Genomic DNA, 27,485 nt, shown 5'->3' with positions numbered 1-27,485 from the left:
TCGACAATTGGACTCCTGGAGCTCCACCTGGGGCCTGGCCGTAGATCTCTGCATCCACTTCCATCAGTTATTGGATGAGAGTTCCAGCACGACCGTTAGGGTGTTTGGCCATCTGATCACCAGACTAGGTCAGGTCAGGCTTTCTCTCGACTATGGCCAGCAGTCTACAGAGGATGTATCATTGTGGATTTCTGGAGACCTCTCCAGCACTCTGAATGTTTTTCAATGGCAAAGACTCATTCAAGCTAACCGTTCAGGTACATTTGTTTTGTCTTGTCTTGTTTTGTTTTGTTTTTCAAGACAGGGTTTCTCTGTGTAGCTTTGTGCCTTTTTCCTGGAACTCACTTGGTAGCCCAGGCTGGCCTTGAACTCACAGAGATCCTCCTGGCTCTGCCTCCCGAGTGCTGGGATTAAAGGCGTACACCACCACCACCCAGCTAACAATTTTTACAATGAGCTATGAACACAGTTGTTCCTGATAGTATCCAAATAACTGCACTGATGAATCTTTCCCATCTCTCTCTTTACCAGTGAGCTCCAGGCAATAGCTTATTTGTATCCACATAAAAAAGAGACAACATTTTGTGAGCCATTCTCAAAATATTATCAGGCAGGCATAGAATGACACATGTATCATGTGCTAGTCCCATTTTAGAAGGGACATGGGCAGAAATAGAAGCACAAATGTCGTTTCATGTGCCTTAATTCAATGAATCATAACAATGTAGAAAGAGAAAATGATGCCTTTTCTACATGCTGGAATACTTAACCTTGCAAACATAATTATGCCCTAATAACACTAATTAATGTCCTAGTAAGAAAAACAAGGAAAGGAGCTTTGCTCATGTTGACACCAGTTGCTCTGAGCAGAGTATAAAAGGGAACACCATCCAGGAGACCTTCAGATTCTCAAAACTCACTTTCTCAGAAACCCACCCAGAACCTCCACCTCTGACACCATGGTCAACTCCTGTTGTGGCTCTGTCTGCTCTGAGGAGGGCTGTGGCCAAAGCTGCTGCCGCCCCAGTTGCTGTGTGTCCAGCTGCTGCAGACCCAGCTGCTGCAGACCCCAGTGCTGCCAGTCTGTGTGCTGCCAGCCCACCTGCTGCCGCCCCAGCTGCTGTGTGTCCAGCTGCTGCAGACCCCAGTGCTGCCAGTCTGTGTGCTGCCAGCCCTGCTGCCGCCCCAGCTGCTGCCGCCCCAGCTGCTGTGTGTCCAGCTGTTGCCAGCCCTCCTGCGGTAGTTCTAGCTGCTGTGGCTCCAGCTGCTGTCGCCCCTGCTGCCAGCCCTGCTGCCGCCCCTGCTGCCGCCCGTGCTGCTGCCTGCGCCCAGTCTGTGGTCAGGTCTGCTGCCACAGCACTTGCTACCGCCCCACCTGTGTGATCTCCACCTGCCCCCGCCCCATGTGCTGCGCCACCCCTTGCTGCTGAGCCTCCATCCCTGGATCCAGCTTCTATTTCACTCTGTCCCCATAACTAACCACAAGGACATACGGAATGGGCTCAATGTTGTTTTGTTGAGTCATGTCTCTGTATTTTATTCGACCCAACCACAGCTATTCTAGCTTCAATCCAAATCCCTCATGTGGACCTCTCCTTCCCATCTACATGGGGACTTGCTCGCCCCTCACCAGCTGTTGAATTGGCCTGACTAATCCTTCCTAGATTCTTCTCAACTTCTAGGTTCAGGTCACAAAGTTCAAGGGTGCACAGGTTGATTTCAATATTTCTGTCGTTGATTTTCATAGTCTCTGTCTTAATTGTTCAATGAAGATGCTCTTGGGTCATCCTTACTCTCCCAGTTTTCCTGTGTTGTATCACTGTGTTAAAATAAACTACCACTTTCCTATATAGAAAATCTGGTGTGATTTTATAAGTCTCTAAGATTTTTTTCTTAATCCTGAAGAAAGTGTGTTTTGCCGGTACACGTAGGATGAATGAAAAGACTTTTTTGGTGAAAAAAAAAAAATTTAAACTACATTTGCCTTTTTCTTCAACAGTCTCCTTTATTTTTAGACAACATGGGAAAACTCATGGGTAGAAATCAGAAAATCCATTTTAGAAAGATGGTAAATCATGTTCCGTGGGTCTACATCTATTGATATTATGCACATGCAAACACATCTCATAGTAACTACAAGGATAGTAGAGTCAGGTGTCTGTAGCTGAGGGCAATTGATTTTGTTAAAAATGCAATGAAAGCTGCAGGTGCTAAATGAGATCAGAGGATGAACGTGAGAAATGGAGGTTTCGTATTAGTGTGTAAACTCTCATTTGCAAACAGAGGAAAGATGAAGCTGAAGATGATGAATCTATGACGTAGAGAAACCAAGCTCCAGGATGCTTCTTCTCTCAGTCTAGACTGTTCTGCCACACCAGGACAGATTCCCTAACTAGGACAGAAGACACTGAGGTATGGTATGGTAGCATCTGGCTTGTGCAACTAAAGATCTTAGGTCTCCGAATGTCCCTGAGCTCTCTGGAGCAGAAATAGTCTTATTGTTGTTGAAGAACAGGATATCTTTTTTGTTTAAAGATAAAGCGATGCCCAGCCTTGAAAGATAACACAAGATCCTTTCCCTCTCCTCCCGGGCCTCTCCTCTTTGCCACACACCAATAGCCCAGCCTCCTGCCCCACCTGACAGTCAATATCTACAAACCTGTGCTCCCTTTCTGTTTGACTTTTCAATTGTCTCAGACAAGAAAGTAAACCCACCCCTGCTACTCTATCTAGGCTTTGAGTGGAGATCTTTTATTCTTATGTCCTCACTTCCTCTTTCTCTGTTTTCTCATTTTAAATATTAAGCAAATGTGTGTGTGTGTGTGTGTGTGTGTGTGTGTAACACATTTAAAATTTGTCTGCATGTATATCCATGCACCACATATGCACCTGGTGCCAATGGAGACCATCAGATCCACTGGAACTGGAGTTACCAATTGCTGTGAGCCACCATGTGAGTGCTAGGGATCAAACCCAGGTCCTCTGGAAGAGCAATAAGTGCTCTTAACCTCTGAGCCAGATCTCTAGCCCACATGTATTTTTGTATTTGCATCATGGGTTGTTTGGACATACTATAGAGTGTGATGCATGTTTTCTACACTTTCTTTACCACTGCTTAACAATATCCTGCTAAACAGCAGCACAGAGAGGTGCACCCTCCTCACTTAAGGGCTACACAGTGCTGTGTTGTGGAAAGTTGATGTCATTTATTCTTCTGCCTCCTATAGAAGGATGCCCAGGCTATGTCCAGTTCTGTTTTGTTTCTTTATTTCCCCTTACAAATAAAACTGATTTAATAACCTCATAAAATATCTTCATATTTTTATGGCTTACATATGGGGATAATTTATAGATTTGGAATAGCTATGCCCAAGAATAATGTTGCTATTTACTGGTAAATCTTCACAAGAAAATCATGATCACTTTTTTTTACATATTGCCAGATTTTGAGCTTTTGACAACCAAATGGATGAAAAGTATCATCTCTAATTATTTTATTTCTTTTATTATGCAAGAGAGGGTATATGACTTATTCCCCCACCTCCAAATATTTTCAAGGCCTTGATGTTTTCACACTTTACTTCTCACTATTGTGTATCTTTGTATGAAACATCTTCTTTTCCCCTGAAGCAGGTGATCTTTTTCCTGATCTAGTTTACTTTTATCTTTCAATAATCAATTCTATTTAATTGGAGGTAATTCTTCCATCTCAAATATCAACTAGGCTATTATTATTATTATTATTATTATTATTATTATTGCTTGTCTCATTTTTTCTTTTTTAAAATTTTTTCATACAAAATATTTTGATAATTTTCCCCCTCCCTTTGCTCCTCCCAGATTCTCCTCAGTTCCCTTCCCAGCAAACTTAGTGTTCTCCCTCTCGTGAAGACAAAACAAATATGAGAATCAAAACCAACAATAAGACCAAAAATAACAAAACAAGGTGGAACAAAAAGCCTGCAAAAAATGTAGTGCTTGTCTAATAATACCAGAAATGTAATTATAAATCTTCTCATTTCGACCATTAAGTGAGTTACTAGCTTACCTTTATCAAACACCAAATCCATTCATCTGTCCTGTGCCTTTTTAAGACATTTCAAGCTGTCCTGGAAAATGGTAGTTGAGCACGATTATATATCACTTACCACAAATGTCCAGTGTCTGAAGTTGTGCCATTCTTTAATTAATTCTTTTAATATTTTTAATGATTAACTTTGTTCTTTAACAGTTTCAAACACACGTAAAATACATTCTGATTATTCTCACCCCCACCCTCTCTTATCTCCTTCCCACCCATCAGTACCCCTCCCTACAATTGCTGCTCCCTCATCTATGTCTTTTTGTTTTGTGGTACAATGAGTTAAACCGCACCCAGACGTGTGAGACTAATAAATGTGCTCACCGGAGCCTGATCTACTCATCCATGAGTAAAGGAAATAAAGACAGCACTACGACTTGCCCAGAATCTATAGTAGCCAATAGTTCAACAGGAATGATTAGAGCCCCGCCCTAATCCGTGACTGATTGCTGAAAGGGCCAGTCTTGTGCAGGATTGGAGCGGGTCAGAACAGGCCCTGGCTGTTACTTGCTTAGTGGATGGGGGTCCACAGCCTTCCTCCTCGTCTTCCCAGTCTTACATTCTTCTAGTTCGCTCTTTGGCGATGTTCCCTGAGCCTTAGAGAATGTAGTGTCTTATTTAGAACTGAGCATTCAGCTGTTGCTTATTCTTGGCACTTTGAACATCTCTGCATTCGTTATTGGCTGCAAAGAGAGATTTCTTTACTTAGACTGAGAGTAGTCTACAGGTATAAACACACACACCTAGAAAACAGTTTGCCCCAATTTCAATCTAGCTAAACAACAGTAGTAAGCTTCCTTCTGGGGACTATGACTTTTCTAGACAGTTTTTCACCTTGGGCTATAATACCAAGCACGGATTCCTTCTGATTTATCTTAGAAGCTCTTTTACGTTCTCTCCTTCCTTCCCTACACACACACACACACACACACACACACACACACACACACACACATACACACACACACACACACACACACCACCCGCCCTGTCTCTCTGTGTTTGCCATTTCTGTTTTTATTTTGTTTGTGATGGCTTAGTATGCAGTAATTTTTAAACTTTTGTTGAGTTTGTTCTTTGACAATTTTATCAGTGTATAATGTATCCCGATTACTGCTGTCCGTTGTTTTTGTTTGTTTTTTTTATTTTATTTTTTTATTTTTTATTTTTTTTGCTAAAACTATCAGGAAGGATTTGACTGCAAAAGTGTGTTTGTTCACATGTATGAGACAAAAACATATGAAACTTCTCGCATGGTGAGGTTCCATGTATCTCTGTCTTTGTAACTAACTCTAGCTAACTTCATTGAAATGTCTATCAAGACAATGCTTTTCCTCCTTTCTACATTTATTATTACAACCCTAGACAGGCATTCCCATTTCACCCCTTCAATACAACCATCTAAGTGTTCTTCCTGCTTCCTACCATTCTCACACCTCCAAATATTTACAAGCCCAGGGTGTTGCTCACACTTTTATTCCTACTAGATGATGACACAGCATTCAGTATAAATTCAAGAAAATCCTTAAATTCTCTTCATCCTCCTCATCGAGTGTTGTCTTCCTCTGCAATCCTCACACATGATTGACAGGTTATTAAGCCCATCAAAAGCCCAAACACAGGCCCATCCAAGCCTATGTTCATCATCTGAATGTTTCTTCTACACCCAAATATATTATCTCTGTCACTGATAAGTGCCTTTTTTAAAATATATCACACTGACCTAAAATTTGATCAACTGACCTATCACCTAGGACTAGGCATCGTACTAATAAATGCAAGTGAGAGATTTTCTTGAGACTAAGCCCTTTTAGGCTACACCTTGGAAGTGGAGATAAAACAAAACAGTTGTGTTATGATGTGATCCCCTAGAACTGAGGCAATAGTCAAAGAAAAGTTCCCTTGAGTGTAGTAGATGTCAAAAAAGGAATCAGAAGTGAGCTGCGCTGGGCACTGAAGGATGAGTAAGGATTTGATAACTTGACAAAGGAGAAAACATTCTAGTCAAAAAAATATTCTAGGCATAAGAAATGACACCAGATTATCACTCTTCTTGTTCTATGAGAGACTGGCTATGTCCCTTCAGTCCATTTGGGACCTCAGTCACCTTGTGTGTAAGGAATTAACAAGAACTGCACCCACCTCAGAATCCTTGAGAAATGTAAATAAGATAACAATTACAGAGAACTCCAAAAATTCCTGGCACACGGTAGGTATTCAACTAATTTTAACTAGCAGGATTATCACACTGTCCATTAGGAATGCATAGATTTAAATACCTCATTGTTATTTTATTGACTAGTCCAACAACCTTGGGAATAACTGGCAAGCTCTTTACCATGTATATCTCCTGTCCCCTTAATTGTTTGTAGGATGCAGATGAAAGTTTGTGCCTTTATTTCTATCTTATCTCAAGTAAAACTTTTCCAACAGAGGGAAAAAAAACTCAGAATATGGAAAAGATATAGCTTTTAAAATTATTTTTTATTTATTATTTGGGAATTTCATGCCTGTAGAGAATGCATTAAGATTATTGCATTGCATATATTCATTGGGTTTGTTGACTTACCAAAAGGTTTGATCAAAATGTGCCCTTAAGACACTCCTGAAAACCACGACACTAGAAATTCAGGAATTTTTAGGAATTCATCATGCCAACATGTTGTTGCTATTCAAAAATAATTGTCATTTCAAAGTCCTTTTACCTTGGAGTAACTAAATAAGCCAAGATTGATAGGACCTTCCCTCAACTTGCTCACATTCTACTGACCATGTTAGAAATGCAATACTCTTTGCCATTTGCAAGTTACCTCCTTCATTCCCCCAAATACCAGCTATTCCATCCTGTTTTCCCACCAGTATCCCATAAGACCTACTTCAAACCTACTACTGTAAGAGATATAATCACCATAATGTCTGTTCTGAACCTAATATCCCAGGATAAGAGACCAGACATAAAGAATTAACTCTAAACACAAGGAGACAAAGTCATAGACTGTGTCTACTTTAGGAATGTGTGTCAAAGGAAAAAAAGGAAAGTTGATTCTCTTAGCTATGCCAAATTAGATAGTGCAGAATATAGCAGGAAAAGGAAGCAGCGCCTTTTCTATATATAGAGAAACACAGTAATCGACTAAAACTGATCTTCTGTAGTATAAACAAGAGTCACGTGGTTAGTAGCCCTCAGCAGGATATAAAAGCAAGAGACAGCACAGAGAGAGACTAAACTAGGAACTCTCACCACCTTGTGAACTCACCCAGAACCTCCACCTCTGACACCATGGTCAACTCCTGCTGTGGCTCTGTCTGCTCTGAGGAGGGCTGTGGCCAAGGCTGCTGCCAGCCCACCTGCTGCAGGCCCACCTGTTGCAGGCCCACCTGCTGCCGCCCCAGCTGCTGTGTGTCCAGCTGCTGCAGACCCCAGTGCTGCCAGTCTCTGTGCTGCCAGCCCTGCTGCCGCCCCAGCTGTTGCATCTCCAGCTGCTGCCGCCCCTGCTGCCAGCCCTGCTGCCGCCCCTGCTGCCAGCCCTGCTGCCGCCCCTGCTGCCGCCCCTGCTGCTGCCTGCGCCCAGTCTGTGGTCAGGTCTGCTGCCAGACCACCTGCTACCGCCCCACCTGTGTGATCTCCACCTGCCCCCGCCCCATGTGCTGCGCCACCCCTTGCTGCTGAATCTTCTCTTCAAATGCACCATTAATCCCCTCATTCTCTACAGATGAAGTCCTTCCTTCTAGAAAATATGTAGCTTTCGAGGGACTTGATTTCCCGAGTCCCAGAACTCAGTCTTATTTGCAGTTGTTCTGTGTGCATATTCTGACTTCTGTCCCAAGTTCTTCCTCTGAGAATGAGTTTATCAAAAATCTCCCAATAACTTAACAGACCTCCTCCAACATGTCTCACCTCGTCTTTTTATCTATTCATCGTGCTGGAGGAATTTAAATTATCCCTGGCACTTGTAGGAGCACAAATTTTAACCCTTCTGTCATTAAAATCCAATAAAGTGTCTTTTATAGTCTTTGCAAAAATTTTCATACTTTGCTATTTCTGTATAACAAAAATAAACATCCATCACACGGGTACTTAAAATTGAGTGTGACTGTTGCTTTCTTTATAAAAAAAAAAAAAAGTGTAAATAAAAAAGGAGGCAAGGGAAATGGTTCAGCAGATAGAGGCACTTAATAACAAACCCGACTATCAGAGTTCCAAGTCTGATATTCACATTGTGGGAGAACTGACTCCCACACATTCTATTACTACGTGTATGCTGTGGCAGCTGCAACACACACACACACACACACACACACACACACACACACACACACACGGTGGGGATGGAGAATATTTAAAAATTACATAAAGAGAAAGAAATCTTTACATATGCTTCCTGGGTAATGAATATTTTGTCTTCATTTAGTTAGTTAATTTTTGAGATTGTATTTTAGTTATAACATTTTCCCCTCCAAATCCTTCCATACACCTCTCCCTACTCTCCTTCAAACTCATGGCCTCTTTTTTCTTCAATTGTTATTGTATGCACATATTCCCAGATCTTACCTGTTGAGCCCACTACAGAAAGCCATAACCAATCAATATGCAGAGTTGTGGAGCCTAGTCCCAAGAGATACATCTATAGACATTCCCACACCTAAGGCTCAGGAAACATTGTGGAAGAAAGGATGGGAAGATTGTAAGAGCCAGAGGATCAGGAAATTTGCTGTGAGATTGTGTCTCCTGGAAACATCAGAAGCTGCACTCATAAATCTCACCAACACAACTGCCTACGTATGAATTGTATTTTCACTGCACTTGAAAGTAAACAACCCATGGTAGTCAAAGTTCCAACAGAAATGAAATGGCATTAGCAATTGCCTAGTTTCTCTAGAAAGTCTTCTTTGTTGCAGGTAAATTAATTACTTTGTAGTTGTTGGGCAGCGGGGGAGAAGGAGGAATTAAAATGAGAAAGCAGCCATGAGTATATAACAGAAGTCATCAGGGAAGACTGAACACAGTTCACACCACCTTTTATTCTCTTTGGGGGAATAAAGACAGTCAGTAGGTCGTGTGGTAAATTCTTTATATGTTCTACTCCAGAGTCAGGTGTGGTGAACCTTTTCTTCACATGTATGCTTCATGAGGGCAGATTGTCAATGGGGCATTCATCCCCCTGTATAAGGGACCACTTCTGAGGCATACAGGCGATGCAGATGAGGACCAGAGGAAGCCTGTTGCTTTATTGGAAGTGGTGGCTTTTCCCTAAGCCTGCCCTCTCTCCTTTCCCAGGGTGGCATATAAAGAACCACATTTCCTCTCCTCAATTTAGAGATTGTAAACAGGTCATTCCATTTTGTGAACTCCCCAAAAGACTGACTAAGCGTGCTCATGAGGTAGCCTTCCAGTTCGGTTTTTCTACTCGACCCTTCCCATCCGTGACAGTTGATCCCCACAGCATGTCTCCATGAACTCACAGCATGCTGCTCTCTGTCTCAGCACGTGCTTTCTAGAGAGTTCCACCTGTTCCCAAAACCCATTTATGATAGATGACCTGAGAGCTGGAACCATTTATTAAAAATGCATGTTCAATCTTTCAGTGCCTGATAGAAATAAGAATATAAGCATAATGGCAGAAGTATATTGTACATAATCCATGAAGAAAATTATAAAGTTTATATAGTAACCTCACCTCTCTCACACACACAATCTTTAAATTTTAAAACAATACAAAAGTCTGTGACCATAAATAAATTCCCCTTTATGAGTCATTGTTAATCTCATTCAAGAGCCATTGGTATGCATTACAGCCTTATTAAACACATTCATACATGTAGTAAATAAACATCATTCACTCACTCACCTAGCTTTTGTTGTACATTACTTAGGTTGTCATTTATTTAAAAATTATTTGATATACTTCAGGAAATGTCAGTACTTACTCCCATCCAGGCTGAGTGTATGGCTAGGCATGTTTATTTGCATCTTTTAGCATTTATTGTGAGAATGGTGAATACATTTTAGGAAGGATTATTGTTTACGTGTAAGATATTAATCAGTTTTCATAAATTCATATTATCCTGACTTTGTGATTAACACTAATGCCCAGCTGGTTCTGAGATATTCTGAGGGGACTGTCATAGCAGCCCAATGCATCTGGGCTTAGACACTTCCCATGGCCTGTCCCTTGTAGCCCACAGTATAACCCCATCATTAATACAGTGTTTTGGATTTTTTTCTCCTCTTCTGTCCATTTTTCTCCCTTCCCTCTCTCATACCTTCTGGGATGGAGCCTTCTTCTAGGGTTCTGCAGGATGTAAAACTCAAGCAAAGTCAAGGGATGTTCAGAAATAGCTGATTGATAGTTTTTCTAGCCGTAAGAATAAAACTGGGGAATTTAGAAGCAAAAGTGAATAGGTGTTAGTGTTTGGTAAGTGTCTTCTTCCTATCCCATTCCCCAAGGCTAGATACATGGGAGTTAAGCACAGTATTAATGGATATCTAAAAACAAGTCTCCCTCTGCAAATCAAGTTTTCTGCCACTTTCTACACCTAGCTTTTAGCCAGTGACACACCACTCTAAATGCTGCCTCATAAGCAATATGAACATTTGACCAAATAATGAATTAAATAAATAAATGTCGTTTTTCTCAAAGAGGACTGTGATCCACTTTGAGACTCTTTCCTGCCTTTTCTCTAATATATACAATGGCCTGCTCTTACACTTCCAACCACGCCACAAACTTCTATCAGGAAGTAGACTGTGCTAAGTTAGAAGCACAATGCATGGGGGGGGGGGGGGCGTTTATGAAGACAGACACCATGCAGGCGGAAACATCTCCAGTGAGTCTTGACAGATGAGGAAGGGTTTGCAGAGCTGATGAGAAACAAGCTGAGCAAAGGCTTGCACGCTTAATCTTCACATGTCCTTTGCTGCTCAGAGGCTTGTTCAGCTCACTTTGGGTTTCCTCTTGGGTACACATCTTAGTTTTAGCCTCTCTGTGCTTCATCAAGCTCCTCCATCAAGAGAAGAGTGCACAGCACTTCATAGGACTGCATTAAAAACAAAAGAAATACAGCACAGCTCACATGGTGCCTGGCACACAGTGACATTTTACAAACTATACCCCACCAAGGCACATGGAACACATTCTCATACTGCATATTTTGGTTTTAGTTGTTTCATTAAAGTTGTTGAAATTCTTTATTTTATGCCAAACAGTTCCCTCTGCCTGTGCCTTATCCAACCACTTACAGAAAGGCATGAAGGTCTACCCGCTCTATGCCTAGAATATTCAGCAGAAACTCTTACATATAAATTGCCGAAGTTAGAAACTCAAAATATTTTTTATATGTACAAAAAGAAATCAGACCAGCAAAGTGACTCAGCAGGTAAAGGCATGTGCTGCCATGCCTGATGATCTGAGTTCCATCCCTGGGACCCACATGGTGAGTGTACCCATACACACACACACACTAGATAATAAATAAATTCAATGAAATGCTAATGATGTATAGTGCCTATGCTGTAAATTGCTTGAATGCCTCTGTGGGTGAAAAAAATCTACTGTGCAGTTACATACTTAAAAGATGAATAAAATTTCCCTACTCTTCATCATTCTCCAGGAAGACATACAAAAACAAAATAGACCCCAAACCCAAAAAACTGAGTTTCTATTCATCTAACCGGTCTTCCCTTCTGATTCTTTCCCCAAGTCTCATCTGAATAGAACATTCCTTGACAGCAAGATAAATCCTTGAATTTGTGTGAAAACATTTCCATGATTTGTAAGGAACAGTGTACAGACAGGAGGGAATGTCACATTTAGAAAACAAAATGCCAAAGAGTCCTGTGACAAGTTATTTGCTGAAAGGACAAAGGTGACCCACTATGGAAAAATGCAATGAGTATTTCAGTTGCAAACACGGGGGCTACCAGAGGAGGGAAAAATGTCTTATTTTCTTTCTTTTGGAGTATTTAACTAGAAACATTACAATTATGCAATTAAATGATTGAGTTTCCCAAGAAGGTAAATACTAACAAGGAAATAGTGACGTCACATGAGGTGTTCAGTGGGGTATAAAAGGGGGTGTGGGGCAAGGAAACTTCCAAACCCACTATCTTCACTCACTTGGAAATCCACCCAGAACCTCCACCTCCAACACCATGGTCAACTCCTGCTGTGGCTCTGTCTGCTCTGAGGAGGGCTGTGGCCAAGGCTGCTGCCAGCCCACCTGCTGCAGGCCCACCTGCTGTGTGTCCAGTTGCTGCAGACCCAGCTGCTGTCAGTCTCTGTGCTGCCAGCCCTGCTGCCGCCCCAGCTGTTGCATCTCCAGCTGCTGCCGCCCCTGCTGCCGTCCCTGCTGCCAGCCCTGCTGCCGCCCCTGCTGCCGCCCCTGCTGCCAGCCCTGCTGCCAGCCCTGCTGCCGCCCCTGCTGCCGCCCCTGCTGCTGCCTGCGCCCAGTCTGTGGTCAGGTCTGCTGCCAGACCACTTGCTACCGCCCCACGTGTGTGATCTCCACCTGCCCCCGCCCCATGTGCTGCGCCACCCCTTGCTGCTGAGACCCCTGCTCTAGGCTCATTTCCCCCTGCAGCTATACACCATCCTTTCGTGTGAACCCTCAGGAATCTGCTTAATATCATTCAACAGGATGGACTGCACAATTCCAGTGAGCCTATCATCCTCTCCAGAATCAGGCAGCACATCCTGGCTCACTGGACGCCTCTCCTTTGCTACCATCTCTTTCCAAAGTTAGTACAGTGTAGAAATTAATTTGTACATCATGGGCTAAAAAAAAAAAAATGTATCCTATTTCTCCAAATTGATTGATGTTGTGGCTCTAGATTATTATCTCTAGTAAATTAGACATTTTCTACAGCCCTTGTCTTAGCATTGACTTTACACTCCAGACACGAGGCTTTGGATATATTCTGGTTTTTTGTTTTGTTTTGTTTTTCCTAAAATGAATTTCTTATGTCCTGTTGTTTCTCTTCTTTCTAATAAACTTTTTTACAAATAAGAATTCATTGGTACTGTTCTATGTGTCTTCCATTGTACTAAATAACTGAGGACTAAAGTCTGGCTGATTAAGAGCAATTTCTGCTCTGGCAAGGACCTGAGTTTAGATCCCAACCCCTGCTGGGTGGTGGTGACACACACCTTTAATCCCAGCACTCCAGGCGGATCTCTGTGAGTTTGAGGCCAGCCTGGTCTACCAAGTGAGTTCCAGGAAAGGTGCAAAGCTACACAGAGAAACCCTGTCTCGAAAAACCAAAAAAAAAAAAAAGATCCCAACCCCCATGTTGAGCAGTGTACAACCACCTTCAACCCCAGCTCCAGGAACTTCCTGCCCTTCTTTGGCCCCTGCAGGCAACTGCACTCTCTCCACACATACACTTAGATACACAAGCATACATGGTATTTAAAATAAAAATAAATCCTTAAAAAATGATTGAGGGGACTGGAGAAATCTCTCAGTGGTTAATGAACATATGCTGCTCTCCCAGAGGACCCGAGTTTAGGTCCCGGCACACACATTGGATGGTTCACAACTACTTGTAACTCCAGCTCCAGAGGATCTGAGGCCTCTGGCCTTCATGGGCATTTATACTCACATGTATGTACCCACACAGAGATACATAAAGTGAAAATGAAAATAAATATTCACCAAATAATGGAAGATTCACTTTTCATATAAAAACACTGGGAAATTAAACCATAATTAAATCATTTTTAAATGCTATATGTGATATGGGAATGAAAATGGTATGTGTGTGTTTGTGTTCATGTGTTTGGTAGTTTGAGTGTAATTGATCCTCATAATCTCAGGGAATGGCACTATTAGGAGGTGTGGCTTGTTGGAATGCATATGGCCTTGTTGAAGGAAGTCTGTCACTGTGGGGGTAGGCTTTGAAGTTTCCTATGCTCAAGATACCACCCAGTGTCTCAGTCAAGTTCCTGTTGTCTGCAAGATATAGGACTCTCAGCTATTACTCCAGCACCATGTGTACCTGAATGCCATCATGCTTTCTGTCAAGATGATAGTCAATTGAACCTCTAAAACCCCAATTAAATGTTTCCTTTATAAGAGCTGCTGTGGTCATGATGTTTCTTCACAGCAATTAAAAAAAAAAAAAAAACTAAGTAAGACACAGTTCTGGGTTGGGGATTTAGCTTGGTGGTAGAGTGCTTGCCTAACAAGTGCAAGGCCCTGGGTTCGATCCTCAGCTCAAAAAAAAAAAAAAAAAAAAAGACACAGTTGTACAGCCAAGTAATATTATACTCCTACAGGGAAAGAAAACCTCCAGTCTATTAAATCATGATTAACAATGACATATTGGGTGAGAAAATAAATGGCCAAATAGTATTTCTCCATATGAATTCCAGTTGCTCCCTGACCTGAATGTCTTAGTTTTGTTTGGCTCCTGATATTACAACCGTCTGAAGTTGGATTTGAAACCCACATCAGTGTTTAGATCTCTATGTAAACACAGGGTTTACTCTTCTTCCATTAACTTTCATAAAACCAGGCTCTTCCCAATACTTTGAGGTTTGTTTTGTCTTTTGGGTCACAATAAATACCAACTAACAGGAGATAAGACAGAGTGAACTTCTATGGAGAAATCCGGCAGTCTCTGTTTAATAACTGGTCATTCTTGACTATCTGGAATGAGAGGAAGCAAGAAGAGAAGATGTTATTTATACAAACAGAGGCCACCACTTCCTAAAGGCACTGTCTAACCACCACAGGGGAGGTCACTGAGGTAGCTGATTCTCAACTTCATTAGATTATCTGCCATTAACAGTAACTCTACCCTCTTTCTTGTTCTGCCCAAAGACTTGACAGGTGTCAGTGGGTTTCTCTCTGCTCAGTAGGGCTGGTACCTAAAATACAGGACACCTTGTTAAATTTTAACTTCAAATAATCAACAAAGACTTTTTTTTCTTTTCTTTTCTTTTTTTTCTTTTCTTTTTTTTGGGGGGGGGTTTCGAGACAGGGTATCTCTGTGTAGCTTTGCACCCTCCCTGGATCTCGCTCTGGAGACCAAGCTGGCCTCAAACTCACAAAGATCTGCCTGACTCTGCCTCCCGAGTGCTGGGATTAAAGGTGTGCGCCACCACCGCCTTGCAAACAACAAATAGTTTTAAAATGTAAAGATGTGTCATCTACACTCAAGACTATAAAATTATGTATCTAGAAAATAATGTATCTAGAACATATACAATTTCATTTTTGAAATATGGCAACCTGAGTTCCAAAAGAAGTTCTACACTAACCTGTGACCAGAAGCCATTCCCAGTTTTAAATCATCCAGACCAGGACATAAGCTCTGATTACTGGACTTGATGAGAGCCGATGGCTGGCTGCTGTGCACCACAGTTGAATGTAACTAACTCAGTCATGGCAATGATAAACTAATTTAGCATGCCCGTCAGTATGCAAAGATGAGAAGATGGTTTCCACGAGACAGCAAATATTCAGTGGTGTCTAAGAATACAGACAGGATTGGCTATATTTTGAGTTTTAATACAATTTGGAATTATAAAATTGAAGATTAATAGATAAAACTAAGCTGAGGTGGACAGTGTAAACTTAACTTATTAATGTTAGGCGGTAGGATGATTCCATTCATTTGTAAGCATCTTTTTTTAAACATAAACTAACCACTGAGACATATCTGACTATGTACCCAGACTCTTAGTAAAGAGTTGTGTGATCTTGAACAAATTAGTTATCTTCTCTAAGCTTCAGGTTGCTCCTCTTTAATGTGGAAATAATAATAATAGCCACCTCTATTGATTAGCATGGTAGTCAATCAGTTATTAAAATACCTGTTACAATCCATGGAACAGGTCAAGCATTCAATAAATGGCAACTGAAAGTTCTCATGTGGTAGGCAGGAAAACGGCAGCTGAAACAAAACACCAGTAAATGAAGTACATTCGAGAAGGTAGCTATGGGAACTATGGCAAGCTGTTCTTAGAGTAGATGCTTTTAATAAAAACCTGTTACAAAAGAAAATGGGATTCCCTACAATCCTATGATGTGAATCATCAATTCAAATGACTAAGAAAGACTAACAAAATGTCCACAGAAGCTGGTCAAAATTTAAAAGGTTATTTGTACACAAACTAGGAACTAGTTTTCTTTTACCAGGTCATAAAGTAGTAACAAGGAACCAAGAGGAAACCATTGCACAAAGAAAGACAGACATAATGAATTTGAGAACACTCACAGCTACATTTCCATATCTTTTATGCAAGACAGAGCTAATTCCCTCATGATGTCAACAAAGCTCCCCACCGGAGAAGAGTGATTTCAGGATAAATGACATTTAAAGAGCATGTAAGTCAGGTTTTTGGTTGGTTGGTTGGTTGGTTTTGGTTTTTTGAGACAGGGTTTCTCTGTGTAGCTTTGGAGCCTGTCCTGGATCTTGCTCTGTAGACCAGGCTGGCCTCGAACTCGCAGAGATTCTCCTGGCTCTGTCTCCCAAGTGCTGGGATTAAAGGCGTATGCCACTGCAGCCTGGATGAGTCAGGTTGCTTTTATTTTTTAACACTTATCTCGCATGTGCATGCGTGAGTGCGTGCTTGCGTGTATGTGGGCGTCCTTGGCAGAGCATGTGTGGAGGTCAGAAGATAACTGTAGGAGTTGGGTCATTCTTTTCACCATGTGGTTCCTGGGACTGGAACTCTGGTCCTCTGCCTTTGAGGAAGGCACCTTCATCTGCTGAGCCATCTTGCTGGCTCTTGAATTCGGTTTTGAAATCTATTTGTCCTCATTTCCCGCCATTGGCTAAATCAGACTAAAATCAAGGAAGCAAGGGAGTTGACAAGAGTTTGTCCTTTGATGACGTGTCCTTTTCCCAAAGTTATCTGTTTCTGTGGTCAAAAGTTCCCCCACTCCACTGAAGGAATCAGTGAGTGACCCCACATGAGCATGCAAGGGACAGTCCTACTGACGTTGATAGAATCATGGTTTACAGAACAGTATGCATAGACCCCAGGGCAGAGAATATTTATATCAAAAAAGTGAGGGGATTCAGAACTCAGACCTCACACTGCAACCTCACTGTGTGACCTCAGTAAACCCTAAAGCCATAAAGGAGGGAAGGGACAGGCCTATAGATGCTCCACAATCCTTTCCTGGATTCTATAGATGCGATGACTAATCCTAAATAAATCTCAAAGATAAAAATCGCAAGGAGTCTTGGAAGCAGATTTTACCATCAAGGTGGAAGTTGAGTTCAGGACAAGCAGGGCATTCCAGGTCAGTAAGGAAACAACAGCCAGCACTGGGAAGCCCTGATCCTCTCAGCAAGAGAGAGTGACCAAACCAGTGTGACAGGCTGGAATTGCCCATGTGGACCTTCATCACATGAAAAACCACACATCTGCCAGAAGTGCATGCTGGGAGTTCTCTTGGGAGCAGATGAGGATTGGTCTGTTTACAGTGGCGCTATTAATCTGCTGCTATCATGTGTGTACTAATAAGGTAAGTCACTGCTTGGGTGGTAACCCAGGGAGTCTTTGAAGGCAAGATGATGACGTCAGAGCCAAGGAGAGAGTGGTTAGATCATATCTGATTTAGAAAACAAATTCTTTCTTCTTTGATGACTTATAAATATTCCAGACTCATCATAATTGAATCTACAGTTTAGACTCAGTAAGAATAAACCACAAAAGAAAATAAATATTTGTGATGTATATGCATGCTATGTGTGGAGAGGGGAAAGATACCATTAGTCAATGCTAACTCTTCCCTTAATTAGCCAGAGGATTTACAAGAATGATCATGTGCCTGGGGGTCATCAGCACTGGCCAGGTATATAAAGGGACCCGACCCAGAAGAGACATCACACCTGAGAACACCCAACTGCTCTCCACTTCTCAGCCCCACTCCAGTCCAGACACCAACCATGACCGGCTCCTGCTGTGGATCCTTCTCCTCCCAGAGCTGTGGAGGCTGCTGCCAGCCCTGCTGCTGCAGAGACCCCTGCTGCTGCCGCCCAGTGTCCTGCCAGACCACAGTGTGCCGCCCTGTGACCTGTGTGCCCCACTGCACCAGGCCCATCTGTGAGCCCTGCCGCCGCCCCATCTGCTGTGACCCCTGCAGCCTGCAGCAGGGCTGCTGTCGCCCCATCACCTGCTGCCCCACCTCTTGCACAGCTGTGGTCTGCAGACCCTGCTGCTGGGCCTCCACCTGCTGCCAGCCCATCTCTGTGCAGGCTCCCTGCTGCAGACCCCCCTGCTGCCAGCCTGCCCCCTGCCGCACCACCTGCAGGACCTCCCCCTGCAACACCTGCTGCTGAGCTCCCAGCATCCCCACCAAGGATGTGCTATCACCTACACACCTATTTGGGCTTCTAACCAAATTGAAAGAAAATATTTTTCCCCAAAGGTGACAACAACTTAACATCCTGCAACCTGGATACAATGTGAAATAAGGACATTGTCATTCCTGTCCTATGCCAAATTGGCAGACATCTGTCCCAGCAGGCATCATCATGGATGGTAAATAACCTTCAGCGGTCCCCAGAATGGGCTGGATAAGCCCATCTTAAGCCCTTATGCTTCAAGCAGTCCAAATCCTCAATAATGTCTTTGCCATGTGTTGCTCACTGTTTCAATAAAATGATTTTCTTGGCATAGCAAATGCCACACTCCTGATTCATTCATTAGTGTTTGTGATGAGAGTGTACAAATGAACAGAAGTCTAGACTGCACTAGGAAACCAAAGTTCTGTCATTTCTCTCAAATATTCTTTCATCTCCTTCTTTCAAGCACTTAGCTCTGATTCATTTCTGATAGTCATCTCTGTCTCTCCTGTGGACATGTCTTAAACTGCATACCACAAAAAACACACATGCACACATACATATGCATGCACTTGCATGATATCAGGCTGCAGTAGATACCCCAGCGTGTTCCTGGAGCACCCAGAGCTACCTCACTCTGCACAAAGCACCACATTGAGATTAGCTGGTCTCTGCTTTTGAGGAAGATTGCCATTAATTGGCCTTGCCTGTAGAGATGGAGCTCAGTGTTTAGTACAAGGCTGGTGCTTGGTTTCCATTTGTTAAATGAAATTAAGCTGTAAAGGAATTGTCTTTACAAGAATTAAAATAAGGAGGTATTCACTCGAAGAAAAGACAAGATCATCATAGATCACTGAACTGCTCTAACTTTTAGTTTCTGTTATAATTTGCTTCATGCTGCTGTGGTAAATAGTATGACCAAAAGCAGCTTGGAGAAGAAAGGGCTTGCTTCATTTTACAGGTGACAGTCCATCAGGAGGAACCAGGGCAGGTGCTCTGGGCAGGAACTGGAGCACAGGAGCACTGCTTACTGGCGAGCTCCCTCTGGCTTCCACAGCTGCATTTCTTACATAGCCCAGGCCCACCTACCTAGGGACGACACTGTAAAATGGGAGATTTAGCAATTCTCAACATAGATCTCCGGAAAAGTTGAATGACTTCACCAGTCACACATTAAGTGCCCAGTGCCATTATTTGCACCAGTCATATTCTGTCTTAAAATAACAAACAAACAAACAAACAAAAACATGCTCACTGGTTCAAATCAAGTCATTGAGGGTCAGAGAGAATTCAGGGGGAGATCTTACTCATATGTTTCAATATGGTTTTTTTCTGAGATACTTCAGAGAAATGTATTTTCTAATTGGTGTCAGTATACTTTGGTATCAGATTATAGAGTCTCAGAATGAAAAGAAATCTTTAAAACTTATTATAGATTTTTATTATTTTAATTTGTTTATTTTCCATCCCAACCACAGTTTCCCCTCCCTCCTCTCCTTCAGTTCCCTCCCCCTACCTCCCCTCTGTGCCTCCCCCGCCCCACCTCTGTTTCTGTTGAGAAAGGGGCAGGCCTCCCATGGATACTGACAAAATAAGGTATATCAAGTTGTGGTAAGACTAAGCACCTCCCTTTATATTAAGGCTGGGCAAGGCAATCCAGTATGAGAAATAGGTTTCCAAGAGCGAGCCAAAGCATTAGGGACAGCCCCTGCTCCCATTGTTAGGAGTCCCACAAGTAGACCAAGCTACACAACTGTCACATATATGTAGAGGGCCTAGGTCAGTCCTATGCAGACTCCCTGGTTGTTGGTTCAGACCCTGTGAGTTCCTATGAGCCAGGTTAGTCAATTTCTGAATGTTTTCTTGTGGTGTCCTTGACACCTCTGGCTCCTACAATCCTTCCTCCCTCTCTTCAACATGGTTCCCTGAGCTCAGCCTAATGTTTGGCTGTGAATCTCTGCATCTGTTGTCACCAGCTACTGGTGAAGGCAATTGGGTAGTCACCAATCTGATCCCAGGAGATGGCCAGTTTGGGCTACAAATCCACTATTGCTAGGAGTCTTAGTTTAAAACCAATAGAAATGAGCTCTAGACTCCAGGTCTTCCAAGGAGAGTTTAATAACAAGAGAAAAGAACAGTAGGTGATATGTGTCTCTGAAAGTCTTTCTCTTATACTTACCCATTCAAGAGGATTTTAAATCTAAAAGCGTTAAGAGATTCCAAGATATTTTGTTTAATCTTCCTGACTTTAGGCAGGAACTTAAGAGAGATTAGATAGATATATGATAGATTGTTTACATATACTTCTATAATGTAAGATTATATATATATATTAGTTACAGAAATAAATTGAAAATTTCCACCAGTTCTCTGACCATTGTTTTCCTGTATTTCCAATTTGGCTATTTTCTCTTTTTGGTTAATTATTTGTATCTCTCTGTCTTTCGTGTTTGCACAGATGTTACAATAGAGTCGTCATGAAGAACTCCAGATACTGAAGACTCCGTTTCACAGATGAGGAAACGGGGCCTATGGGAATGTCGTCTGCCCTGAGATAATGCTTCCCTTCCCCTCCACCCTCCTCGTCCTCATTTCTGGCTCCCACGACTGGAGTGTACTTTAAGAGTGCTACCAAGAAATAATTTTCTACGAAAAATGTGTTTTTCCAGAACTTCATACATCTCCTGACACCTCGTTTCCCCCAAACTAGTTTCTAACAAAACACGGTCACAAAGCTATCAAAATAAGGACATGGCCTACTGGACCAACAGTCAACCATCGCCACATTCTTTTCCAACCCAGCCACAGAAGTATCACAACGAATTACCATTATGCTTAAAATGCATGTGTTCCCACTGATGATTATGTTCTTGCAGAATGCTTGGAACTGGAATAATATGACTTTAAAAGCTCATGTCATCAAGTCAGGGACACTCCCCTTTCAACAATCCTGTCTTTGAATATGTGTCAGCAAGAGCACCCACCAAGCAGAGCAGCCAAGAGAGGGGGAGATCATCATAGGATTTGATGGGTGGTGGCTTTCTGGTAACACTGCAGGAAACGAAATCTAGATCAACTGAACAGGACTGTTTACAAAAGAACCAACATCAGCAGGGGCTGTCAAACAGACCCCTCTTCTGCAGAAAATGACATAATGAATATAGAGGGCAATATTGTGACTTTATATCTCCTACCTGAAATTTGGGACCTTCTGTTAGTTACTTCTTGCTGTGACAATATTCCTGACATGGCAAATTGAGGGAGGGGAGGGTTTATTTTGGTGCACAATTCCAAGTTATAGTGCATCATTGTGGGGAAGTCAAGATGGCAGGGAGTTCTTCATATTACATCCATAGTCAAGAGCAGAGAGCGATGAGTTAGCACATGCTGGGTGGTACTCAACTAACTCTGTACTTTTTGTTCACTGAAGGGCCCAGCCCATGAAATGATGCTGCCCACATTCAGGGTCAGTCTTTCCACCCCAGTCAACCCAATTAAGCACACAGCTCATAGGCATAGCCACAGGCCTCATTGTGACTCCCTTCCCAGTTGACTCTACAGTGTGACTAGTTGACTATCAAGACTAACAGTCACACACACTCAGAGGCAAATTTGATCCCAAAGTCCTCAGCAATCCTTTGCCCATGCTATTATTCACCTGTCTCTCTACCCTTCGTCTATCTTCCATATCCCCTCGTTATGGTGGTGAAGCACAAAGTTCTCTGTCCAGTCACTGGCTCACCAGGGCTCCTTCTTTGTAATAATCCTATCCCATATTTTATAAGCAATCAAAATTCTCAGCCAACAAACCACAGTACTGACTACAGAAAGATGTTTGATTCCTTCACACATATTTCCAATGGATTTTATTTCTTTTCTTTATTTTGTGTGCAGGCACATACCCATGTCTGTGGGTACAGGTGTGTTCTGGTATACGTGTGGAGGTCAGAGGACAACCTGTAGAAATCTGTTTTCTCTCTCCTCTATGTGGGTCCTGTGGGACTGAACCCTGGTTGTCAGGCTTGGCAGCAGGAGCATTTGCCCAGGGAACCATCCATCTCACCAGCCCTACAATGGATTTTAAAGAATTTAAATTGCAGTGTTTGTCTCATACTTAGTAAGCAAGAAATACAGCGGTCAAGAAAGAGATTCAAAAGACAGGCATGAACAAAATCTTCATTTGGTTTCATCTTATTGGCCTTTGAAAAGTTCTTCATCTTTAATTACTTTTGGCTTTATCTTGTCCCCCTACAAATTGTGATTACAATGTGGGAAGAAATTTGGGAGCTTAGTTTTCCTTCTCTGTCCCCCTCATTGCCCTGTTCACATAGTAAGTAAGTATCTCATGGGAGGTTGTGAGTTACAGGACAATTCATGTTCTTTTATTAAAGGTCACTCTGATGCTTTGGTGATTATCTCTCCATAAGCAAGGCAATTAGCTCTTTTTCAGAAGCCTTGGGCTGTATTTCCCATAACAGAAGAGACACGCATCTATTTTATGAGCCATCGTGGCTTTTCAGGAATTGTTACTTTGTCTGAATGTCAATCAGAAACCAGGCTTGTGACTCAATTGTGCATCCTAGCCTCACATCTCTTCACAGACTGTGCACAAGGGGAAAGTGACATCAGTAATGTGCACTTTAGACTTTCAGTCTGTCACATGGCATAGCCTGGGAGGATTGAGTAACAGGTGAGCAATAGTTCTGATGATACAAACTACCAGGTATTCATTCCAAGGGACACAGTAGAAGGGTGGAAAGAAAAGCATCCTTGAAGATACTGGAATTATTGCCTGGCAACTGAATCCAGGCTTCTCTTTTCATTGGGTAACCACAATTCCAGGAAATGATTTTGTGTCCTTAGGATCATCAGCACTGGCCAAGTATATAAAGGGACTCGACCCAGAAGAGACATCACACCTGAGAACACCCAACTGCTCTCCACTTCTCAGCCCCACTCCAGTCCAGACATCCACCATGACCGGCTCTTGCTGTGGATCCTTCTCCCAGAGCTGTGGAGGCTGCTGCCAGCCCTGCTGCTGCAGAGACCCCTGCTGCTGCCGCCCAGTGTCCTGCCAGACCACAGTGTGCCGCCCTGTGACCTGTGTGCCCCACTGCACCAGGCCCATCTGTGAGCCCTGCCGCCGCCCCATCTGCTGTGACCCCTGCAGCCTGCAGCAGGGCTGCTGTCGCCCCATCACCTGCTGCCCCACCTCTTGCACAGCTGTGGTCTGCAGACCCTGCTGCTGGGCTTCCACCTGCTGCCAGCCCATCTCTGTGCAGGCTCCCTGCTGCAGACCCCCCTGCTGCCAGCCTGCCCCCTGCCGCACCACCTGCAGGACCTCCCCCTGCAACACCTGCTGCTGAGTCATCTAATATACAACTTTGCCTTATGAAAAGAACTCTTCCTACTCCTGCTGGAGCAGATGAAAGTGTGACCTTTGTAACCCACCTGTTCTTCCTCAACTCACTCAGCTGTAAAGGCTTATCAAATTTCCCACATATATGCAGCTGGTCATCTGCATAACTCTAGACATATCCTAGCTCTCATCAGCTGAGTTCTTGGCTTCAAAAACGTGTAAACAAAGATAAAGTTCTTTAATGAAGCATGGCCCCATTGCATCACTGTAATTTTCTATTTCAGGGTTTCAGATGGGATATATTTTCAGCATGATATTTTCAGGCTGTTGTTTTGCATGATAAAAAAATAAAATTTTATTTCTGATGAAGCACATATGATTGTTTTGTATTCTTCCTTGGTATGCACAACCTCATTTACAGAATAAATTACAGTGCTCAAAATGAGAAGAATCAAGGGGAAATATTTTTAAAGGCTGTATTTTGAACTTTCCCCTCCCAAGAGTATTTGAGGTGCATCATCTGTAATTGTAAAAAGAATTCAAATATTTCAGATAATTCTGCTGATGGGATTTCATATTTAAAGACACAGACTTTTGTGGTGATGGGACAAAAACATTGAGGCAGATCTTTGAGTGTGAATTTGACTCATGAGTGGTCCATACACACAAGAAAAGGAAGAAACCCCAAGTTACAGCCCTGTTTGCTTCCCAACATAGAAAACTATGCAATGATCCTATTAGCTAGTACCCAGGAACACCCTCACCACTGAATTCCTCTGTATTTACTGATCAGCCACTCTCTCATCCCCCCAACCAGCACCAGTATGGTAGTTAGGTTCCCAATGCGGCTGTTGATTAGAAGACAAAAAAACACAGCCTTGGTTAGAATCTGACATACAGTGTCAATAACACAGTGTCAGTGTGGGTGACATGATGTTCACATTAATCCTGGTAAGATGGCTTCACTGTTGTTAGAATCTTGTTAGGACAATTAGGAAGACTAACTACTGTTTTTCGTTTATTTGTTTTGTTTATTGCTTTTGTTTTCTTGAAGAAAAGCTTCAACCACAGAAGTCATTATAGAGAAAGGACACAGACACAAACAAGTTATAAAACAAGGGCTAAAAATCATGCTATCAACTTTTTGAGTCCCAGGAATCTAATCTGGATGTTCCGCTTATACACTTAGCCATATGCACTGATTGCTGAGATAGGGCAAGCGAGGGAGCTTTGTGAGGGGAGGGACTGAGCTGGTTTGGGTCAAGATTGGATTCTGGCTCATCTGGACATTTGGCACATATAACAGAACGATATTGAGAATAAATAAGCACTAAGGAGGCGAGGAGAGAAGACATCATCTTCCCAGCCCCATTTGTCTCATTTTTGATATGTGCATTTTTTTAAAATAACACCAAGATGATTCATCACACTGTATCTCAACGGGAAGTCACTGTAGTAGGAATCTTAAATGTTCTTGTTAATGAAATCAAACCTGAGGACAGGTATTGGGGTGAATGCTAGAAGATCGGAGAAGCAGAACAAGCCACAGCTACTTCACCTCACCAGTTCCTCAGCTGGTCTTGTTTCCTCAGACTGGATGCCTCTGAGTCCTCATCCAGAATGGATCTCTGCTGAACTGTGCTGCTCCAAAGCCTAAAAGCTTAACCAGCCAAAATGCTTAACTAACTCTTGGTGCCTGGTTTTCACGCCTTATATATCTTTCTCTTTCTGCCCCCACTCCCTGGGATTAAAGATTCGCTTTCTGGGATTAAAGGCATGTGTCTCCATGCTGGCTGTATCCTTGAACACACAGATCTGCCTAGCTCTGCCTCCCAAGTGCTGGGATTAAAGACGTTCACCACCACCGCCCAACTTCTGCTATGGCTTGCTCTGACCATTTTCTAGCCACCATTTCTGGCTTTGTTCTAGTGGCTGCCTGTTCTCTGACCCCAGATAAATTTATTAGGGTGCACAATATTGTGGGGAACACAATACCAATACAAGTCATGTGTACAGGGTGTTCTGTGACTAGGGACTTCCAGGGACCATTTCATAACGATACATCTTTAGTATGTGTACAGTGGAGTTTTCTCATGATTAGGGATGGCAGTTATTTCCCATCAGACCTTTGGTTTACCAATCCCATTGTATTGCTTTTGCAGTTCTGTGGACAGATCTTATGGACACTAAGAAAGTGCTCTACGGCTGAGCTATAGCCCTTGCCCTCTGTGAGTCCAATTTCTTTCTGTGTGTCTTTGATCAACATTTAAAAAGAAAAAAAAATACAAACTCTGCTTCACTCTCAGCGTTTTCCTTCTTAGACATTTTTTTTTTTTTTTTTTGAGCTGAGGATCAAACCCAGGGCCTTGTGCTTGCTAGGCAAGTGCTCTACCACTGAGCTAAATCCCCAACCCTTAGAAACTTTTTTACATTACTTCATTTTCTCAGATAGATAACATTTTATTTTCTTCCAAACACATTAATAGGATTGTTGGCACTTGTTTGTTTCCATGGTAAACCTACGCTCTGGTCAGCTACAGTGGCTGCTGTAGCGCTGGGTAACCCCCTTAAAGATCTATGCAAGCGTCATGACAAATGAAAAGGAGTGAACTAGAGCCTCCAGCCATAGATCCAGAATAGCAGTCATCGTAGAGAAAGGGCAGACAAGAGCTATACAATAAAGATGTCGTTTTTCTATGAACTCTGATCGTTTGGAGCCATTAAACATCACAGTTGATTCTGTTGATGGAAATAAACTTCATGAACCCTAATACACAGGAGCTATTGGCAGTACTAGATACAGACAAGATAGGACTGAAGACCACTTTGTATCGGAACTAGCTGGTACTCTTATACCAGGAAATGGAAGCCTCTCCAGATGGGCGCAGGTTCTTTGGCTTCCTCGCCTTTTGGGTGCCTTTGTTCAGAGTGTCCCATGACTATTTAATTGTGCCTAGTTTGTTTGGAGGCATATTTGCGAATTTTTAGAATTCCTAAGTTATGTGGGGCTCAATTTTCTCAGCTCCTGGGGATATTTGGTAAGAGACAGAATGCAGATAGATGACTGAAAAAGGTCACATGTAACAGCTGTGAAAGTAAATACATCATTAAAATTACTAAACAAAGCAAATATTCAATAAGCTCTGGTCATGTGGTCCTCATCATTCATTCTGCAGCTCATTGGACTTATAAACAATATGACACATATTTGGGGTCTGAGTGTTGGCTGCAGCATCTCCTAATATATGACATTGAGTAAAGAACTTCCTTACTCTGGTATAGGGCAATTGCAGGATATAATAATCCATACCTTGGAGGAATTTATAAAGAATAAATTAACACATTTATTTAATTAAGCATGATGTTTGAAACAGTTGGGATTCAGAGATATGAAGTAAAGACATAAAGCAATAGAATTCCTTTTGACATAGAAAGGTTAATAAGATCCTGAAATCAGGGAATGGGTAATTAAGACAAAAACCCACTGCTGAAGATGCAGGCCTACCAAGATATGTTCCTGGAACTCCTGAAGGAGATGGGAAATTCCTTTCTTATTAACCTATTTTGACATACTCTTACAACATTCTTGCCTCATTTTGTCATGAGCAGTGGGTGGAAAAGGAACTGTACAATGATTTGCTGAATTTGCTTCCATCGTTAGCAAGTAACCCCGAGGGCGTGGCAGCTCTTCTGGGCCATCAAAACACCAACTGGCAAAAGCATCGCCAAACTATGAAGAT

At 42.5% G+C, this 27,485-nt stretch overlaps 3 protein-coding genes across 6 annotated transcripts; all 3 read left to right on the top strand.

The window, feature by feature from the left end:
• Positions 1 to 959: 959 nt before the first annotated feature.
• LOC118588238 (keratin-associated protein 4-6-like) lies at positions 960 to 12,629 on the top strand. 4 transcript variants are annotated; one of them, XM_036194449.1, is made up of 2 exons: positions 960 to 1,290; positions 7,414 to 7,751. In XM_036194449.1, exons 1-2 carry the CDS (start codon positions 960 to 962, stop codon positions 7,749 to 7,751), a joined length of 669 nt encoding a protein of 222 aa, XP_036050342.1. The 4 variants fall into 4 exon arrangements, with proteins under 4 accessions (XP_036050342.1, XP_036050341.1, XP_036050340.1 ...); XM_036194448.1 differs by having other exon boundaries at positions 960 to 1,302; XM_036194447.1 differs by having other exon boundaries at positions 960 to 1,314.
• A 5,233-nt stretch (positions 12,630 to 17,862) lies between these two features.
• On the top strand, positions 17,863 to 18,734 carry LOC118588240 (keratin-associated protein 2-1). Its single transcript, XM_036194452.1, has one exon. The coding sequence runs from the start codon at positions 17,988 to 17,990 to the stop codon at positions 18,378 to 18,380; it is 393 nt and encodes a 130-aa protein (XP_036050345.1). The 5' UTR covers positions 17,863 to 17,987; the 3' UTR covers positions 18,381 to 18,734.
• Positions 18,735 to 23,304: 4,570 nt separating this feature from the next.
• Positions 23,305 to 24,108, top strand: LOC118588444 (keratin-associated protein 2-3). The gene has a single exon (XM_036194760.1). It carries the CDS (start codon positions 23,363 to 23,365, stop codon positions 23,750 to 23,752), a length of 390 nt encoding a protein of 129 aa, XP_036050653.1. The 5' UTR covers positions 23,305 to 23,362; the 3' UTR covers positions 23,753 to 24,108.
• Positions 24,109 to 27,485: the final 3,377 nt, after the last annotated feature.

Source organism: Onychomys torridus, chromosome 8 (genome assembly GCF_903995425.1).
Source record: "Onychomys torridus chromosome 8, mOncTor1.1, whole genome shotgun sequence".
NCBI classification, from domain to species: Eukaryota; Metazoa; Chordata; class Mammalia; order Rodentia; family Cricetidae; genus Onychomys; species Onychomys torridus.
Note: the sequence above shows the minus strand (reverse complement) of the source record. Positions and strands in the feature narration are given on the sequence as shown.

What these genes read in the sequence shown, in the direction of transcription:
- LOC118588238 (XM_036194446.1), top strand. Translation starts at nt 7,362, where the DNA reads ATGGTCAACTCCTGCTGTGGCTCTGTCTGCTCTGAGGAGGGCTGTGGC. An exon ending in CCTGCTACCGCCCCACCTGT is followed by an intron (nt 7,701 to 12,272) that starts GTGATCTCCACC and finishes TGCTCTGAGGAG; the next exon opens with GGCTGTGGCCAAGGCTGCTG.
- LOC118588240 (XM_036194452.1), top strand. Translation starts at nt 17,988, where the DNA reads ATGACCGGCTCCTGCTGTGGATCCTTCTCCTCCCAGAGCTGTGGAGGC.
- LOC118588444 (XM_036194760.1), top strand. Translation starts at nt 23,363, where the DNA reads ATGACCGGCTCTTGCTGTGGATCCTTCTCCCAGAGCTGTGGAGGCTGC.